Here is a 20823-nt window from a genome sequence, read left to right on the forward strand (position 1 = left end):
GTGGATTAGGAGCCAACAGACGTGTGAGAAAGGGAGTCAGAAACGTATAGGCAGAGCTCGCTCCATTTGCTGCCCGACTGTACCGACGTTTGTGATCAGGGAAGGAGCAGCTGGGGAAAGGGAAAAGGGAGCTGTGGTTAAAGGACGGATTCGCTGAGCTGGGATGGAGGTTTGAGGGTTATATATGTATTTATTTAGAGACACAGAGTGGAGCTGGCCCTTCTGGCCCAAGGAGCTGTGCTGGCCAGCAACCCACCTATTTAACACCAGCCTAATCACATGGCAATTTCCGATAGGCAATTAATGTACTAGCTAGTACGTCTTTGGACAGTGGGAGGAAAGTGGAGCATCTGGAGGAAACACACACGGCCACAGGAAGAATGTACAAACTTCTTAAATACGATGCCGGAATCAAACTCTGAACTCCAACACCCCGGGCTGTAATAGCGTCGCTTCCTCCTCTCCCTCCTCCTCTAGTCCTGCTCCCAGCTCCTCTCTGGTGTTACATGCTCACAGGTTGAACACGGGACAGTGCGACGATGTAATTGTCTCATGACCATGGGGTGATGTTATGTCATGTGACGGTATGTTCCAAACCAAGCCCGCGGCTTATGACGCAGTTCTTATTTTTATTTTTGTGCAACGTTGTTGTTGCCGGTCGGAGGTGTGGAAGCTCCACCGGTTTTGTTTGTTGCACGTTTATTTTTCCCTTACAGTCCAGTATCGGAGAGTGAAGGCATTACTGGAGTTATCCGAGTTCAAAGGATTGGGTAAAGTTAATGTTATTCAGCGTCTTGGGAATGATCGACCTTTGTGAATCTGCGTTCCGGAATTGTGGCACGCACATTTGTGTTAAACCCCTGCAAGGTCGGGAGGGTTTGTACAGTGACCACCCTCCAGTCAAACGGTCAGCTCCTTTTATTTCCTCACGATTTCTGCGAACAAGGCATCTCCCGCTTATGGGATCGGCAGATCATCATTACTTCGAAGGAATTGTTTGTTTCGGGAAATCTCTCCTTAATGACTGTATAAATCACATGGACTTTTGAATTTATCACTTTAAGTCTGTGCTTGGATGAGAACTCGTTAAGAACGGTTTCTAGGTTTAACTGTTCGTTAGATATTGCCACCTAACTGTTAACTTCCAGTTAAGTTAGTAGTTTGTTTACTTTTCTAAGTTTTGAGCAGAGGTTAATAAATCTCGGGATTTGTTTTAAACCCTGTCTCAGTTTCATGTTCATTGCTGCTGCATTCGTTACACTGGTATCTGATATCATGGCTGCCAGCAGGGCGAGGGTATGTGGACTGTGGCTAATATCGGCACCATTACCGACACCCGCTGAGTGCCAGCGGGCTCAGTGATTCCGAGGAGCATAAGCTCTGCTTCAGCATGTCTACAGCCTCATCATCAGGCGTGGCATGGGAGAGTAGATATCACTGATCCTGTGCAAGGGTGTCCTGGGCTGCAAATCAGAGGCCGGGAGACCAGGTTCGGGGTTTGGTTGGCCCTTCTGTCATCAAGATTTACAATCCAGCTCCCCCGTCATCACGGACATCTTCAAAAGCCGATGCCTCAGGAAGGCAGCACTCGTCACTGAGGACACTCACCCTCTGGGACGTGTTCTCTTCACGTTCACGTTACCTCTATCAGGGAGGAGATGCAGGAGCCTGAAGACCCACAATCAGTGTTTTAGGGACAGCTTCTTCCCCTTTGCTGTCAGATTTCTGGTCAGTCCATGAACCAAGGACACTACCTCACAATTCTGCTTTTGTTTTTAATGTAACTCATACAGTTTGAACACCCTTTATCTGAAATGTTTGAGGCTGGGAGTGTTTCAGATTTTGAAATATTTGCACCTATATAATGAGATACCTTAGGAATGGACCCCAGGTCCAAACATGAAATCCAATTACATTACCTATACAGCTTATACATTTAGTCTGAAGGCAGCTTTATATAATATTTTTAATAATTATGTCATGGTCCCGTCTGGCAATTCCCCACCTTGCTATTACCTCAGTAATTGGGCTTCAATCCCCTCATCTAGTTTCCAATCATTTCCAGTTTCACTAATTCCACACACCTGCCTTCCATCAGTAAATGCAGGGTAAACCCTGGAATCACAACAAAGAGCTGCCAGTTCGTTGGTTGACTCTTGTATGAATAACCTCGTTTCATGGTTCTTTAGGACTGTCACTTCTAAGTTCCGCATCATTTTCCTGGATTCTCTACGTGAACCTTATCTCCGTGTAAAGACTCTCCTGGATACCTATTCCACGCTCACGACTGTGCTAACACCTCTCGATCCTGCCACCGTACCTGCGTCCAGCACTTGGGCTCCCCCGCAGCCACGTCCTTGCAATAAATTTAGTGGCTGAAACAATAATGAACCATTAGAAAAATTTAAGGAGGCAGATTTCACCAAGAACTCTTTACTATAGATCAAGCAGCTGACTCTGGCCTGTGGAAACCCAGATTAAATTGGTCTCAGAGTATCCCGTCCAGGAATGGTGTCCTGCTAAGAGTCCTTGTTCAAAAAGTTCAAAGTACATTGATTATCAGAGTATGTCTACAGTATACAACCTTGAAACTCATCCTCTTGCAAACAGCCACAAACCAAATAAACACATCAGAACCCGCTAAAAAATCCACACAACTAAGACTGTCAAAACCCCAGTGCAAGAAAGAGAACAAATCGTGCAAACAATAAAAATGTAAACAAATAACAGAGAGAACATGAACCGTCGGGTTCCTGAAAGTGAGTTCACAACCTCGGAGCCAGTCCACGAGTCTGATGGCTGCAGATCATAGCCATGGAGCCAGTTCACACTACAGCCATGGAGCCAGTTCACACTACAGCCATGGAGCCAGTTCACACTACAGCCATGGAGCCAGTTCACACTACAGCCATGGAGCCAGTTCACACTACAGCCATGGAGCCAGTTCACACTACAGCCATGGAGCCAGTTCACACTACAGCCATGGAGCCAGTTCACACTACAGCCATGGAGCCAGTTCACACTACAGCCATGGAGCCAGTTCACACTACAGCCATGGAGCCAGTTCACACTACAGCCATGGAGCCAGTTCACACTACAGCCATGGAGCCAGTTCACACTACAGCCATGGAGCCAGTTCACACTACAGCCATGGAGCCAGTTCACACTACAGCCATGGAGCCAGTTCACACTACAGCCATGGAGCCAGTTCACACTACAGCCATGGAGCCAGTTCACACTACAGCCATGGAGCCAGTTCACACTACAGCCATGGAGCCAGTTCACACTACAGCCGTGGAGCCAGTTCACACTACAGCCATGGAGCCAGTTCACACTACAGCCATGGAGCCAGTTCACACTACAGCCATGGAGCCAGTTCACACTACAGCCATGGAGCCAGTTCACACTACAGCCATGGAGCCAATTCACACTACAGCCAGTCCACGAGTCTGATGGCTGCAGATCATAGCCATGGAGCCAGTTCACACTGCAGCCATGGAGCCAATTCACACTACAGCCAGTCCACGAGTTTGATGGCTGCAGATCACAGCCATGGAGCCAGTTCACACTGCAGCCATGGAGCCAATTCACACTACAGCCAGTCCACGAGTTTGATGGCTACAGATCATAGCCATGGAGCCAGTTCACACTACAGCCATGGAGCCAGTTCACACTACAGCCATGGAGCCAGTTCACACTGCAGCCATGGAGCCAGTTCACACTACAGCCGTGGAGCCAGTTCACACTACAGCCAGTCCACGAGTCTGATGGCTACAGATCATAGCCATGGAGCCAGTTCACACTACAGCCATGGAGCCAGTTCACACTACAGCCGTGGAGCCAGTTCACACTACAGCCATGGAGCCAGTTCACACTACAGCCGTGGAGCCATTTCACACTACAGCCAGTCCACGAGTCTGATGGCTACAGATCATAGCCATGGAGCCAGTTCACACTACAGCCATGGAGCCAGTTCACACTACAGCCATGGAGCCAGTTCACACTACAGCCATGGAGCCAATTCACACTACAGCCAGACAACGAGTTTGATGGCTACAGATCATAGCCATGGAGCCAGTTCACACTACAGCCGTGGAGCCAGTTCACACTACAGCCATGGAACCAGTTCACACTACAGCCATGGAGCCAATTCACACTACAGCCATGGAGCCAGTTCACACTACAGCCGTGGAGCCAGTTCACACTACAGCCGTGGAGCCAATTCACACTACAGCCATGGAGCCAGTTCACACTACAGCCATGGAGCCAGTTCACACTACAGCCATGGAGCCAGTTCACACTACAGCCATGGAGCCAGTTCACACTACAGCCATGGAGCCAGTTCACACTACAGCCATGGAGCCAGTTCACACTACAGCCATGGAGCCAGTTCACACTACAGCCATGGAGCCAGTTCACACTACAGCCGTGGAGCCAGTTCACACTACAGCCATGGAGCCAGTTCACACTACAGCCATGGAGCCAGTTCACACTACAGCCATGGAGCCAGTTCACACTACAGCCATGGAGCCAGTTCACACTACAGCCATGGAGCCAATTCACACTACAGCCAGTCCACGAGTCTGATGGCTGCAGATCATAGCCATGGAGCCAGTTCACACTGCAGCCATGGAGCCAATTCACACTACAGCCAGTCCACGAGTTTGATGGCTGCAGATCACAGCCATGGAGCCAGTTCACACTGCAGCCATGGAGCCAATTCACACTACAGCCAGTCCACGAGTTTGATGGCTACAGATCATAGCCATGGAGCCAGTTCACACTACAGCCATGGAGCCAGTTCACACTACAGCCATGGAGCCAGTTCACACTGCAGCCATGGAGCCAGTTCACACTACAGCCGTGGAGCCAGTTCACACTACAGCCAGTCCACGAGTCTGATGGCTACAGATCATAGCCATGGAGCCAGTTCACACTACAGCCATGGAGCCAGTTCACACTACAGCCGTGGAGCCAGTTCACACTACAGCCATGGAGCCAGTTCACACTACAGCCGTGGAGCCATTTCACACTACAGCCAGTCCACGAGTCTGATGGCTACAGATCATAGCCATGGAGCCAGTTCACACTACAGCCATGGAGCCAGTTCACACTACAGCCATGGAGCCAGTTCACACTACAGCCATGGAGCCAATTCACACTACAGCCAGACAACGAGTTTGATGGCTACAGATCATAGCCATGGAGCCAGTTCACACTACAGCCGTGGAGCCAGTTCACACTACAGCCATGGAACCAGTTCACACTACAGCCATGGAGCCAATTCACACTACAGCCATGGAGCCAGTTCACACTACAGCCGTGGAGCCAGTTCACACTACAGCCGTGGAGCCAATTCACACTACAGCCAGACAACGAGTTTGATGGCTACAGATCATAGCCATGGAGCCAGTTCACACTACAGCCGTGGAGCCAGTTCACACTACAGCCATGGAACCAGTTCACACTACAGCCATGGAGCCAATTCACACTACAGCCAGACAACGAGTTTGATGGCTACAGATCATAGCCATGGAGCCAGTTCACACTACAGCCGTGGAGCCAGTTCACACTACAGCCATGGAACCAGTTCACACTACAGCCATGGAGCCAATTCACACTACAGCCAGTCCACGAGTCTGATGGCTGCAGATCATAGCCATGGAGCCAGTTCACACTACAGCCATGGAGCCAGTTCACACTACAGCCATGGAGCCAATTCACACTACAGCCATGGAGCCAGTTCACACTACAGCCATGGAGCCAATTCACACTACAGCCATGGAGCCAGTTCACACTACAGCCATGGAGCCAATTCACACTACAGCCATGGAGCCAGTTCACACTACAGCCATGGAGCCAGTTCACACTACAGCCGTGGAGCCAGTTCACACTACAGCCGTGGAGCCAGTTCACACTACAGCCATGGAGCCAGTTCACACTACAGCCATGGAGCCAGTTCACACTACAGCCATGGAGCCAGTTCACACTACAGCCATGGAGCCAGTTCACACTACAGCCGTGGAGCCAGTTCACACTACAGCCAGTCCACGAGTTTGATGGCTACAGATCATAGCCATGGAGCCAGTTCACACTGCAGCCATGGAGCCAGTTCACACTACAGCCGTGGAGCCAGTTCACACTACAGCCATGGAGCCAGTTCACACTACAGCCATGGAGCCAATTCACACTACAGCCAGTCCACGAGTCTGATGGCTACAGATCACAGCCATGGAGCCAGTTTCAGGTTCTTTTCTGGTGCAGTGGTGTCCTGTGCAAGAGGGACCAGTTGCGCCTGAACTGGCGGTGTTGCTTGTGGAGAGGTTTGCTAGTTCTGCTTGGGAGGTTTTAAATTAGTTTGGCAGGAGGGTGGGATCCAGAGCACCAGGACAGAAAGTGGAGGGATGGAGAGGAAGGTCGATGTCAGGTCCAGTAAAATAGGAAGGAGCAAATCGTTTGAAGTGTGTGTATTTTAACGCTAGGAGCATTATGGGTAAAGGTGATGATCATAGAGTGCGGATCAGCATATGGAACTATGATGTTGTGGCTGTTACAGCGATTTGGTTGAGAGAGGGACAGGAATGGGTGGTTAATATCCTAAGATTTCGACATTTTAGCAAAGATAGAGAGGGAGGTAGGAGAAGTGGAGGTGTTGCACAACTATTAATATCACAGCTGCACTCAAGTGGGACACAGTGAAGGGCCCATCCACTGAGTCTATATGGGTACAATTCAAACTGGGAAGGGTGCAAGTACTCTGATTGTACGACAGCCACCCCCACCCCCCCCCCCCAATATCAACAGGATTTTGAGGAACAGATAGCAAGCAGATTAAGGAAAGGTGCATAAACAATGGGGTTGTTGGCCTGAGGAGCTGCCGCTTCTCTAATGTGAACTGGGACCTTCTCTGTGCAAACGGTTTAGATGGAGCATCCAGCTGTAGCCACATGGGTTTCAATATTAGACAATCCAACAAGGGAAGGGGCCGTACTGGAGGGTAATGAGCTGGCTAAGTGACTGGCCTTGCAGTGGGTAAACAGTTAGGGAACAGCGACCACAACTCTTTGAGCTAGCTATAGATGAGGAGGAATATGGGCCTTGCGGGAGAGTGTTAAGTTGGAGCAGGGCAAATTATGAGAATGTTAGGCAGAAACTAGGGAGCAGTAATTGAGAACAGCTGTTTTTGGGAAAGTCCACATCTGACAATGTGGAGGCTGATTAAAGACCAAATGCACAGAGTACAGGATAGGCATGTTCTAGTCGGAAGCAAGGGCTAGGGTGGCAAGGTAAAAGAAACTGGGACGTCGAGAGAGATGACGAATTTAGTGAAGGAGATAAAGAATAAGTATATAAAGCTCAGGAAGCTAGAAGCCCTTGAAAATTGTAAGCAAGCCAGAAACGAACTCATGAAGGGATTAGAAAAGCCAGGAGGGGTCATAAAAAGTCCTTGCAAGTAAGATTAGAGAGAATCCCAAGGCATTCTACACATACATCAAGAGCAAGAGAGTAACTAGGGAGAGAGTAGGACTGCTCAAGGATAAATTAGGGAACACATGCTTGGATGTGGAGTTGTGGGTGAGGTCCTCAATGAGTACTTCACCTCAGTATTTACCAAGGAGAAAGGACATTGATGATAGGAAGATCAGTGCTGAGCATATTGACATGCCGGGGCATTTTGAGGTAAAGGAGGATGTAGTGTTGGGTCTCTTAAAGAGCATTAAGATGGATAAGTCCCCAGGGCCTGATGGGATATACCCAAGTTAAATGAGAGAGCCAAGAGAAGAGATTGCTGGGGCCTTGACCAATATCTTTGTGTCCTCTCTAGCCACAGGTGAGGTCACAGATGTCTAGCAAGTAGCTAATGTTGTTCCATTATTCCAGTTGGGACAAGCAATAACCCTGGAAACGATAGACCAGTGAGTCTTACGTCAGTGGTAGGAGAGTGTTTGGAGAGTCACTAGCAGCTTCTGCAATGTGGCTGGTGCTAAGATGTATGTCCTTTGGCTGGAGAGGGGGAGCTTACTACATTGGCAACAGCTTGCTCTATGAATTTTACTGCCCTGTTCAGCGTATCCAGACAGCTGGCATGCAACATGGTCAACCCTGATCAGGACAAATTTGCAATTATATTCTCTGAAATGCTGGAGGCTGTGGGGAGATCTAACGGAAGCATTGATCGGGTAGCCAGCCAGAATTTTCCTCCCAGGGTAGAAATATAGAATAGTAGAGCACATAGCTTGAAGGGAGAGGGGGGAGAAGTTTAAATGTTGGTGTGCAGGGTGGAACGCTTTACACAGAGGATGGTAGATGCCTAGAACGTGCTGCCGGGGTGATAGCAGAAGCAAATATGCCAGTGGCATTCAAGAGGCTTTTCGATAGGCATGTGAGAAAGGAGAGGAGGGATATGTTTCATGAGATAGCAGAAGGGATGAGTTTAATTTGGCATTTTGCTTGGCACAGACATCTATAAGCACTTGTACAGGTGTACAGGTGTTTGCCACCAATATGCTGAATCTCTGGAATTCACTGCCACGGGTGGCTGCGGAGGCCAAGTCATTGAGTTTATTTAAATCAGAAGCTCATGGATTCTTGATCAGTAACAGTGTCAAGGATTATGGGAAAATGGGGTTGAGAGGGAAAATGAATCAGCCATGATGGAATGGTGGAGCAGAGTCAAAGGGCTGAATGGCCTAATTCTGTTCCTATGTATTGTGGTCCTGACAGGCAAAAATATGTACTAACAAACAGGAAGCATGTATTGTTCTGACCATAAATTACCATAATCCTGATTAACACTCCATAAAATATGATCAAAATCTGCTCTCCAATCTACAATGCTACTAAACTTTATCATGTATCAAGGATTTTTCTTTAAACAAGAGGTATTTATTTTCTTCCTTTTTATTTATCAAAAATTATTAAAAGACATTTTTTACTCTTTTCCCTTCTTTTCTTCCCAGCTTTAGCGAGGTGAAACTTCACTGGTGCCGCTGCATAGCAGGAGATCCTTCTTCACAAGTGATCCAGGACATGTGACTGGGGGGGGGTGGGGGGAGAGTGTCACACTGACTCAGATAAACAGATACAGCCTGCAGCCATCACACTCACTCACCGCACCTCCACACACAGGCACCCACTGACGGCATCTGTTAGTCTCGCGAGACCATGGATCTGTGCCTGGAAAACCAGGGCGTAGACCTGGGCAAGGTTGTATGGGAGACCGGCAGTTGCCCAAGCAGCAAGTCTCCCCTCTCCACGCCACCGACGTTGTCCAAGGGAAGGGCAAGGGCCGATACAGCTTGGCACCAGTGAATGTCGCAGGAGTTGCCAGAACGAGGTTGAAGGCAACGTCGGACTGCCTTAGGGACTCCAGCTCCAGATTTTCCTTCATGGGTTTATTCCTGAAGCCTTCCCCATGAGCGGGTATAGCCACAAGGCAGCGGAGGTTTGAGATCAGAGTTTTCCCTCTCTGCCTTCCCAGGCTGACGAGCTCCATCTACCCGAAGCACTGGTTTTAAGGCGCCAGAACCCGCCTTCACCCCTTCTCCTGTCAGTAGAAACAGTTCCGCTGAGCTTAGAGGCTAGGCCTCACGAGAAGGCCGGGAGTTGGACTTGGTTGTCAGAGGCTATTTGAGGCACATGCTGCTGTGAGGAGCATTTTTAGGTAGAGGGAGCTTGTCCCCACTACCACTCCTCGGCTTACAACCCTGGAACCTTGCACCCACTACACACACATTAACATACAATTCTCTATCTGCTTCTCCCCTCGCACAAACACACAACCCTACCTCCCCACCCCCAAAACACACACACTCACACACACACACTCACACACACACACACTCACACACACACTCACACTCACTCACACACACACACACACACACACACACACACTCACACACACACACACACACACACACACACACACTCACACACACACACACACACTCACACTCACTCACACACACACACACTCACACACACACACACACACACCCACTCACACACACACTCACACACACACACACACATACACACACACACACTCACACTCACTCACACACACACACACACACACACACACACACACACACACACACACACACACACACATACACACACACAAAATGGATGTAGCTGAATGAAATGTCATTTGAGAAGTTGGGAATTTAATTAGAGTTAATTAGATACTCTGTAATTAAGTGCTGCTTTAATTACTACAGACGAATGGATTGTCCCACAAATACATGTATATTTGTTCGTTGATTTTCTCCAGGGAAGAAAATCATTCCTCAGTTCAGCTTATATGGCCTACAGCAACGTGGTTATCCCCTGGAATCATCCAGCAATCGACTCAGCTCAGACCGGAATGCGTAGGACCGTACCCACTGAAGGAGAAAGCTCACACACGGGCACCCCTATAACTGCAGACATGCAGATGAATTAATACCCGAGCACAGTCATTGGGCAGTAACCAGAAGTGGGAACCATGTTCTCATTTTTAACCTCCCAAGTGTTGTAATGCCCAAGAAACCACTTTAGTAAGAAATTGAGCACTTCCGTAGTGATGCAGCATTGTCCCGGCTTTCCCTGGGTTCTTTTGTGATCTAATATAAAGCAATGGCAGATGTTTCCTCGCAAAAACAAATAGCCATTACACTCATCAAAATCCTTGAGTTAAAACAATTTATTATGCGACTGCAGATGTACTGCTATCAAACATCGGCGACAGGATCTCAAATCTATTTTCTATTTGAACACAATTAATAACACTTCACAATGATGCAACTTCAAAGAATCCACGACACAGAAAAATACAGCAAATAATTACTGCAAGTTTGATCACCAATGTTTTCTCATTTTTCGTACGTTTAAAAACAAAATGATGCAAGCAGGGGTTGGAATTTTCTTGTGGAAGCAATTGGAGGAAGAAATTAAACAGGAAAAGGAAAGGGTATTTCTCACAGAAAAAAATCACAAACACAATGCAGGAAATCCAAGCAACTCGCACAAGATGCCGGAGGAACTCATAAACCAGGCGGTATCTATGAAAAAGAGTAAACAGATGAAACTTGATGAAGGATCTCGGCCCGAAACCCCGACTGTTTACTCTTTTGCAACCATACTGGGTTAATGGGCTGCATTGATCATCGTAGGAAAGAGCTTTGAGATGCGGTTTACCGAGACTGCCTGAGATGAGCAAGGGAAAAGTGAGGAGCAGAGGCCGGACACTAACACACTGAGAACAGGAACCGTTTCTGGACTATGAACACTGAGCTCTCCAACTTCCAGTAATTTCTTCCCCTCCCCCTTCTCTCTCCTTCCATTCCCCGTTCTGGTTCTCTGCTAACCTCTTCTCTTCTCCTCACCTACCCGTCACCTTCCCTTTCTTCCACGGTCCACTCTCCTCACCTACCAGACTTCTTCTTTAGCCCTTTACCTCTTCCATCTATCACGTCCAAGCTTCTAGTTCATCCCCCCTACCCTACACACCCACCTTCCCCCTCACTTGGTTTCACCTATCACCTACCAGCTTGTGCTCCTTCCTCTCCCCCCATCTTCTCATTCTGGCTTCTCTCCCACTTCCTTTCCAGTTCTGATGAAGGGGCTCAGCTCAGAACATCGACTTTTTATTTCTCTCCATAGATGTTGCCTGACCTGCTGAGTTCTTCCAGCATTTTGTGTTAGCTGCTCTGAACCATTGCTGTTACCATCTTGAACTGAAATGAGTAGCACACCCTGAACAGAGGTGCAGCAATGGTTCGTGATACATAGCAACCATCCACAAGGTGCCAGGTTTGGAAACAACGAGTTGCACGGATTTTACAAAAGAAAATTAAATTCTAAAGATACAGTGTAGATCCGATGTGGAAATGGTGCTTTTATAAGCCCAGTGTGTTCCAAAACATTTCACAGATAGCACGATAAATTTACATACTTTAACATTAAGAATGTTACTGAAATGCTGTTACAGAAATAATAGAGGAAATATTGAAAGTCCAGTCTGTGAACAGCAAGGACCCCATGAAATGCAATGTTACCAGGGCCAGGTAACCTGTTTATTAATTATTAGGCAAAGTATTGACAGGGACACTGGGAACACCTTTACCTCGAAACAACTGTGTAATATCCTCCTGAGAAAAGCTGTGCAGCGCAGGTTAGGTGTTCAAGTGTCTGTAGTGGGATTTAAACTCATGACCATCCGATTTACTTCATCAAGAATTGCATTTTATGGGGATTGCCATTATCATCAAGCAACATTTCAAGTGATAGTACAACAAAATCCCCAGACCTAACGCTATCGCATTATGTGAGCTTGTCCAGATAGGTTAATGCTTTGCACTTGACCAGTCCATAGTATATCTCCAGCATAGCACAGTGTCTGCTGTCAGTTATCTCCTCCCAGGCCCTGGCCAACTCCTCATCCGTCATTCCAAAAGAACTGAAGATGAAATTGTAGCAGCAGCGATTGAACCTGATGTGCTTCTCCCCGGAGAACCTAGAGCTATGGATCGGCACCACACCAGCCTTCTTAGCACAGATTCCAATGTAAACATCTTCAGGCATTGAGGTGTCCGTCACTAGGGAAACAACAAAAATCTTCCTGGCCACGTCCTGGGAGATGACATAAGCAGTGGCACTACAATAATCAGGGTAGAATTTCTCCGAATACCGACTGACAGGCATGTAGTGTTTGCTCAGGGGGTTTCTGATTGGCAGAACCTGGTGATAAACCCTCCCAATGTAGAGATCTTCTGCATGCCTCTTCAAACCAAGCAAATATTCCATCAAACTTCTGTAGTTAACAAAGGTCTCCTCGTCAGATTTAAGAATAAATAAAGCCTTAGGACAAAATGTCACAACCCAACGTATGATCATTATGGTTTTATGGATGTTATTGCTGGGCGAATCCAAGAAAGTGCCTTGGATGATATCTTTGTGGTTTGCAAACTCTTCATTGATGTCCTCTTGTGTTGCTGGTGCTTGAGGGATACCGATTGCAAAGAGCGTCATCAAGTGATATCCTTGCACTTTAGTCACATTAGCCCAAGTCCTCCTAATAACTTCTCGTCGTGTTCTGTTTTCTGCCTTGCTGGAAACGACGGCCAGGAGGAAGAGATCGCTGTCACCGCAAGCTTCCACATTGCCGATGTGAAAGAACCTGGAGACGTTCCTCTTGACTGAGTTCATGTCTAGCTTTCTGGCTCTCTCTCGAATATCCAAGGTTTGGGCATCTGTGTAAGTAGTCGGGAAGGACTGGAGCAGATATTCTTCCATAAAGTCAGCCCCAAAGAGCAAGGCATGGAAGAGGACCACATTGAAGAGAAGAAAGCACCACTGATGTGTGCGAAGTCTACAAAATAACAGCTGGAGAAACAAAATTGTGTTGAAGTTAAAGAAAAGGACTTTAGACAGAACAAACCTATTTAATTAATTTATTTGTTATATTTACTGTATATATATGTATAGCACATTAACAGGCCCTTCAGCCCCAACAAGACGGCGCCAATGAATTACACCTGAGCGACCAATTAACCTACTAACCTGTATGTCTTTGGACTGGGGGAGGAAACTGGAGCGCGCAGGGGAAAGCCGTGTGGTCATGGGGAGAACATACAAGCTCCTTACAGACGGTGGCGGGAATTAAACTCGGGTCACTTTTACTGTAACAGTGTTTTGCTAACTGCTACACTATCCTGCTCTTTTTGTAAAGCCACCTACCTCTCTTTCCCATTCAATCTCAATGCTTTCTAAACACTTAGTGTTTATTTTGCCTACTTCGTTTTATTTTAAGGGTGAAGTGGCTTTTTCTCAGTCCTGGAGAACTCTACTGCAACCTTGGAACACCAAACTTGGAAACAATTAATGCAAACACCTTATTTGTTTACCCATGCTCTACACATTCTTAGCTGTGGTACTTGAAGCTTCAAAATACTGAATCATTTCCCTGGGTCAACACCCTCATCCTTTGACATTTTGAAAAATTTGCTCTCTACCTGATCTTCATGTCTTGGAAGAAAACAACCCCATTTTAGTTGGAGACTTCAGCCCCTTATTGTTCACATTTGTACTTTGTTAGGTACAGTGATATTCCTTCAAAACTAAGCATAGATTTCAACTTTCAATTCTCTACTCTGTGTGTAGGCCTCCGTTAGTCTCGATAGACCATGGATTTGCACCTTGGAAAGTTTCCAGGGGGCAATCCTGGGCAAGTTTTTTTTTACGGAAGACCGGCAGTTGCCCAAGCTGCAAGTCTCCCCTCTCCACATGTTGTCCAAGGGAAGGGCATTAGATTTTCTACTCTATGCCTCGATTTAATATATTGTTTAAAGGTAGCTGTCTTTTTTAAAATCAGAAATATTACCATTGCTGCACCACTGTACCTGAGGCACCCACTTTTGGGCATGTTCCCTTCTCGCTCCTGAATCATTAATTTAAAAGATAGCATAACATTATAGAGATAACAGTGGCTAAACTTTTCCAGTTCACTTCAGAATCTAATACTGCTATGACATGTGATTCTAGCATCTGTATCCCTTGAACAGCTGGGGAGTTAGATAGTGTTCTTGTCTTTTATCAATAAAGCTGTTTATTGTGTTAATATTATAAAAAGTGACACTATTTTACAACATAATTTTCAGTTAACTTGCGGGAAATTGCATGAGGAGCAGAGTCACTGAAATTTATATTTTATGTCTTAAATCGCTCATTCTTTCACAGAAAGGCATCATGATACTTTTGTGTCGATGTGTCAGTGAACAAGCTTCACATAAAATCCCGGCATCTTTCCACAAGTAGCCAAAATAAGGATAAAGGGTGAAATGGTATCTTCCCAGTGCTGGACGGGTTTTAAATTCCACAGCTTTTCTAAATTTGAACTAATTCAAACATACTGAGTTACCAAGTGAACGATGAAATCGTACTCAATCTTGCCAAGCTGGCAGGGTAAGTTAGTTTTCATCACCGATTCTTCTGATCAATTTCAATAGTACCTACTGTCAATAGATCCTTGAATATTCATTATAATGTAACAAACTTACCTGCATGGTCACTATAAGGGTATTAATGTGATTAACTCCTCTGTAATGTAGAGATTAACTGGTCTTTAGTAGCTGTGCATTCAACTTGTCGAATTGTTCTGCTGTACAATTTTTAAAATGAGGCAAGAGACTGCCTGGTCGATCCGATTCCCCTCTTAGAAAGATGCATTCAGAGAGTCATATCGCATAGCTCGCCTTCAGGTCAAGTACCTCAGAAAAAGAAGAAGAAACAAATAAAACAAGTTAGATTGTGTTCCATTGCTAACTTATTTCATGTATCATTGTGTATAGTTGCAGGGCATTGCATACGTTTCAATGCACTTACTCATTTCTTTCTTTTGCGGCTTGTGTTGTTGAAAGTAACTTGCACTAGGTGAATTATTTAGTACTAAAGGTGAAATGGATAAGCTTCAGTATCAAATATCAGGATACAAATTAAATAGATACAAATCAACAGTGCATCAAGGCTCTCCATGACACAAAGAACAAATAGCATTTGTATGCAGGAAATGATTATGCTTATTGCATGATAGAGGCTGTTCAAATGATACCAACAGCTATTAAATAAAATCATACCTTTAGTAAGATAGACAAGAAACTAAGGTAAATTCTGTTTCTATTTCAACAACACACAGAAAATACTGGAGGAGCTCTGGAAATAAGGCAGTATCTATTAAGGGACATAAACAGACAATGTTTCAGACCGAGAGCCTTTATCAGGACTGGTAAGAAAGGGAGCTGTTTTTAATTGAAAGTGTTGTTTTGAGATGTTTAAACTAATTAGCTCTTTTTACACCATTTCTGAAATTGGATGGGAAATACTCCATTAAGGTAGGCTATGATGACGGTGTAGTGGCAAGTTACTCAACTCATAATCCAGAGTCCTAGATTAACACTCCAGAGAGCCTAGTTCAAATCTTACCAAGGCTTCTCTTGAACCTTGAATTCAGCTATCATATCACTCAGGGGCCACTTTAGTAGGTACACCTGTGCTTCTGCTTGTTAATGCAAATACCTAATCATGCGGCAGCAATTCATGCATTAAAGCACGTAGACATGGTCAAGAGGTTCAGTTGTTGTGCAGACCAAACATCAGAATGGGGAAGAAATGTGATCTAAGTGACTATAACTGTGATATGGTTGTTGGTGCCAGATAGGGTAGTTTGAGTATCTTATAAACTGCTGATTTCCTGGGGTTTTCATGCAGAACGATCTCTAAAGTTTACAGAAAATGGTGTGAAAAACAAAAACAAAAATATCCAATGAACAACAGTTTTGTGGGTGAAAATGCCTTGTGAATGAGAGAGTTCGGAGGAGAATAGCCAGACTGGTTCAAGCTGACAGGAAGGCGACAGTAACGCCTGTTACTGCAGGCGTGTGCAGTGAAACAGCTCTGAATGCAACACACATCAGATCCTGAAGCAGCGGAAGGGCATGAACATACTGTACACTCCGTGGCCACTTTATACAGGAGGCATCTGATAAGACGACCAGAGTGTAAATGAAACATGAATTCATCAGTTGTAATGATGACCGCAGACCACAAACAATCTAATTCAATAATGTCATCCTAACCTGGTCCAGCTTGTATGGGACTCCAGCACATTTCTGAAATGGTCCGACATCCCAGAGCCAACTATCATAACTGCGGCGCTGAAACACAGAAAGAATAAAATTGGACAGACAAGTCAGTATTGAACTTGACACCGAATTTGATACTGAATTAAAATATTTGCAAACCAACCCTTTTCACAAATATTATGCGGCTAGAGTCAAAATTGTGTTAACTGCCCCACAGACAATATAAGAAATAGTCTGACATAGTTATTCTTCCTCCAAGAGGACCATAATCTTGTCACTGGGTTTGGAGGCTTGCCTGCCTCAATGACCCGGAGAGTTGCGTTGGCTGGAGTCAGGGCTTCGTGCTTTGGCTCTTGGTAGGGTCACCAATGACAAACAGGTCAAAGGGTAGAAGTCAGACTAAGAGTGGTCCACCGGTCCTCCAGGTTCAGGAGTTCAGCTCAGGGCTAACAACCCTGACTAGTAAAACAAAATTGTTATGGAAACAGCAATGAAGAAACCTTTTATACAGACAAATAAGGATGACTTTCATTGCTGCCTTAAATGCCAAAAGCGTAACGGGAAGTTAATGTAAATAAAAATAGTTATTCTCACAGAATCATATCTTACATAAAACATGTGAAAATCTGCATCAAAATTCTTGTATAACACTAACAGACAGCACAAAGGTACACAGGTGCACCTGGATTCAAAACAATAAATGCTTAAGATTTTTATTAGGAACAAGCTTTGCTTTTTTAAATGAAAATAAATCATTTTTTCTGGTGCCTTATTAAATTCTACATAATCAGGGTTGAATTTCACACATTGCTAATCCCTCTAAAAGTTTTAAGATAGTTAACCCTTTCTGTTATAGCTTCATCAGTCTCGGCTGTTAACTAATTTCCATTGATGCTGCCTGACCTGTGAGTTCCTCCAGCATTTTGAGTGTGTTGCTTTGGATTTCCAGCATCTGCAGATTTTCTCATGTTTTTTATTGCTTTGATGATCAATAACATTTGCACCACATCTCCAGAGCATTGAACTACATAACTGCAATGCAATTAGGTATTTAATTCTAACGTGAAATTACACAAATAACCACATCATTTCTGTAAATTATCACATGTTGATGGTCTAAGGAAACGGAACGGTTCTCTTAAAAAAGACAAATTATGGGTAAAACACTTCACTGAAAGTTAAATGTTTGTGATTTGATTGTATATATTTTTCTCTCTTCTGAATGCTAATTAACATCAGATCAATCTGAATGTATTTATACTGTTTGACACAGGAGCCCTCCACACAATGTCTAAATGTCCACAATTCAGAAGAGAAGTGTTCACGAAGCCCTGCACTAGCCACTGAGTTGTAGACAGAGCTCATATGACTCAGGAATTATCAAACAAAATTAATTTGTTCAGAAAACTGAGAAAACAGAATCTCCAGCAATTAATGTTTCAGAAAAGTTAGAAGCAAATTTCTACAGATGTACCGTGGAGAGCATTCGAAGTGGCTGCATCACCGTCTGGTACGGTTGGGGTGCGGGTGGCGAGGGTTGCTACTGCACAGGGTCAAAAAAAGTTGCAGAAAGTTGTGAACTCGGTCAGTTCCATCATGGGCACTAGCCTTCCCAGCATCTCAAAAAGGCAGCATCCATCATTAAGGACTCCCATCACCCAGGACATGCCTTCTTCTCATTGCTACCAACAGGGAGGAGGTACAATAACCTGAAGGCACACACTCAGCGTTTCAGGAACAGCTTCTTTCCCTTTGCCATCTGATTTCTGAACGGACATTGAAACCATGAACACTACCCAACTACTTTTTTCATTTCTCTTTTTGTACTATTTACTTAACTTCTTAAATATATATATTTACTGTAATTTATAGGTTTTCATTATTATGTATTGCAATGTACTGCTGCCCCATAACAATATATGCTGGTAATATTAAACCTGATTCTGAATATGCCAAGGAGGGGTTAGTTAGAGCCACTGGAGTACAGGCGGAGGAGTACTTAAATACCCTAAAGTTGAGAGTGAAAAAGACTGAAGACAGTGAAAATTTGGGGAAAAACTGTAAATACTGGAAATGTTAAATTAAAACAGGAAATACTGACTAACAGAAAGAGAAGTGAGTACTTTTTCAGGTCAGAGACCCTTGGCCAGAACCAGGAAAGAGAAACCACCCTAGTTTTCAGCATCAGGGAAGGTAGAGTAAGGATGGCTAGAACAAAGAGAATATCTCTGAAACAGTGAGACCAAAAAAGTCTTAAAGTGGAAGTTAGAAGTACATTGTACTTTTATTTTGTCTCAGGAAGAGTTATCTAAAGTTGTAGAATTCAGGGCTGGGTCCAGAAGGCTGCAATGTGCTGTAAGAGGAGATGTTGTTCCAAGTTGACACAGAGAGAAGGGTCAAGGTGGGAATGGGATGCTGAATTACAAGTGGTAAGCAATCAGAAGCTCAGGGTCACTCTAGTGGCTTGAACTCGGCTGTCCCACAGAGCTCAATCACTCAACCTGGAGCAGCAGACATAAATTGCTGGAGGAACTCAGCAGGTCGGGCAGCATCTATGGAAAAGAGTACAGAGTCAACGTTTCATCCGGACAGGAAAAAACGATAAGAAGTCAGAGCAAGAAGGTGGGCGGGGAGGAAGAAGTACAAGGTGGCAGATGATAGGTGAAACCGGGAGGGAGGGGGGAGAGGAGGGGTGAAGTAAAGAGCTGAGAGGTCGATTAGTGGAAGAGAGAAAGGGCTGGAGAAAGGGGAATCTGATAGGGGAGGACAGAAGGCCATAGAAGAAAGAAAAGGAGGAGAGGAGCACCAGCGGGAGGTGAGGAGCAGGTAAGGTGAGAGAGGGTGGGGGAGGGCAAATACCAGAAGTTCGAGAAACGCAAGCGTAAAGGGTATCGCATAGTGACGCCATACACAGATAGGAAGAAGTACACATGCCTCACACAGAAAGATTGCTGAGGTCTCCCGATGGTGGGAGAAAACTGACGCCAGAAGCATTGCAAAGCCCTGCAGAGTTAGTTGCGTAAGGAATACTGCGGGGTGGAATTGAAGAGTGGATCTGAAAGTTGAAAAGGCAGTAGTCCACTCCAAATGCAGAAGCGTTAGGGTGAAACAGTATGTTCGGTGGTTGGGGACAAGGTTTGTGTCCGGCATGTGTCAACAAGTGGATGGTGAGATCAGAGATGCACAGAAATGGACGTTCACTCTGGTAGAAGGGAAAGGATGAGAATTCTGAATCATCACCCAAGCGGAACAAACACAACAGAGACCGGGAAATCTTAACAACGTTAGGCGCGGCTGCTTGGAACAGTCACACATGCAACGTCGAAATTTCCTTCAGAATGATTGGCAACTGTCGGGGGCCCTTTACACCCTATCATGAGCGAGAAGTTGAAAGGGCGGAACGACACGAATGACTGGCAAGTCAAGTGTCGTATCGGAACGCAGATCTCTGGGTCAGTGGGAACGATGACACCCTATGAACGTGTGTTGAAGGTGGGGCTTATGGGGGGGGCAGGCCGATTAGTTGAATGATTGGCAGTTCAGGAACCAATTAACTTACGGAAAAGGCTGTCATGGTCCGTTGATCGTGGCCTATGAAATGCGCTGAGGGCGGGGTTAGAAGGAAGGCCCTATTTTCTGATGACTGGCAGTTTAACAACCAATGATATCATAGAGTGGGCAGCCGCAGGCGGACGATGGGAGCCTATGAGGCTGCCGCGAGGGCGGGACGCGTCAGTCCCCTAGTTGGTCCTGGAGGAGAGTGATTGGGATGAGGTCGGCTTCCATTAAGGACAACAATAGTCCGAGTTGCGTCGAAGGACCGGATCGGTTTGCGTATGGAGAGCTGGCATAGATTTGAAGCCTGTTTGGGTTGGTGATGGTGGCGGGGGACCCGGGCCGCTCTCCCTGACCCAGTGAGGTGGAGCTGGGGCTTGAGTGCTCACCGTGTCCGGCTTCAGGCCGCCAACTGGTGAGTGTCGTCCCCTCGTAAAAACTGATGCTTTATCTGCAGATCCGGGTCTGTTTTGGACGGAGTCGGAACCCTGACCTGCTCGGAGGGAATGGGGTGAAGGTCAAACCACTGCGAGACTCTGGAAACGCCACTGATTGGGACCAAAAGATCTCGATCGATGGACTGACTGAGTGGTAGCCAAGTCTAAAGTTCTCTAATAAATAACTTTGATTTTGTCATTCAGCG

General features: G+C 45.7%; 3 protein-coding genes across 6 annotated transcripts in view; 2 read left to right on the top strand and 1 right to left on the bottom strand.

The window, feature by feature from the left end:
* The first annotated feature begins 4068 nt into the window (after positions 1–4068).
* Positions 4069–5055, top strand: LOC132407240 (cornifin-B-like). The gene is made up of 2 exons (XM_059993504.1): positions 4069–4245; positions 4912–5055. Exons 1-2 carry the CDS (start codon positions 4069–4071, stop codon positions 5053–5055), a joined length of 321 nt encoding a protein of 106 aa, XP_059849487.1.
* A 6979-nt stretch (positions 5056–12034) lies between these two features.
* On the bottom strand, positions 12035–16696 carry LOC132377481 (beta-1,3-galactosyltransferase 9). 2 transcript variants are annotated; one of them, XM_059943761.1, is made up of 3 exons: positions 16620–16696; positions 15045–15254; positions 12035–13371 (listed from the first exon to the last, which is right to left on the bottom strand). In XM_059943761.1, the coding sequence occupies exons 2-3, from the start codon at positions 15048–15050 to the stop codon at positions 12310–12312; spliced, it is 1068 nt and encodes a 355-aa protein (XP_059799744.1). In that variant the 5' UTR covers positions 15051–15254; positions 16620–16696; the 3' UTR covers positions 12035–12309. The 2 variants fall into 2 exon arrangements, with proteins under 2 accessions (XP_059799744.1, XP_059799743.1); XM_059943760.1 differs by lacking the exon at positions 16620–16696 and adding an exon at positions 15370–15408.
* Positions 16697–19341: 2645 nt separating this feature from the next.
* Positions 19342–20823, top strand: part of LOC132407353 (kelch-like protein 20) — a 53240-nt gene continuing 51758 nt past the window's right edge. For 2 of the 3 annotated variants that reach the window (XM_059993713.1, XM_059993714.1), the window contains exons 1-2: positions 19342–19451; positions 20638–20771. The gene's annotated coding sequence lies outside the window, so the exon portion shown is untranslated. Of the gene's footprint in view, positions 19452–20354; positions 20596–20637; positions 20772–20823 lie in introns of those variants that run through there. The other variant, XM_059993712.1, reaches the window with a different exon arrangement.

The sequence above is a fragment of the Hypanus sabinus genome, chromosome 18 (genome assembly GCF_030144855.1).
Source record: "Hypanus sabinus isolate sHypSab1 chromosome 18, sHypSab1.hap1, whole genome shotgun sequence".
In the NCBI taxonomy this organism is placed as follows: domain Eukaryota; kingdom Metazoa; phylum Chordata; class Chondrichthyes; order Myliobatiformes; family Dasyatidae; genus Hypanus; species Hypanus sabinus.

Coding starts and splice junctions, on each gene's coding strand:
- LOC132407240 (XM_059993504.1), top strand. CDS start 4,069: ATGGAGCCAGTTCACACTACAGCCGTGGAGCCAGTTCACACTACAGCC. Junction 4,246..4,911: donor ACACTACAGCCATGGAGCCA/GTTCACACTACA, acceptor TGATGGCTACAG/ATCATAGCCATGGAGCCAGT.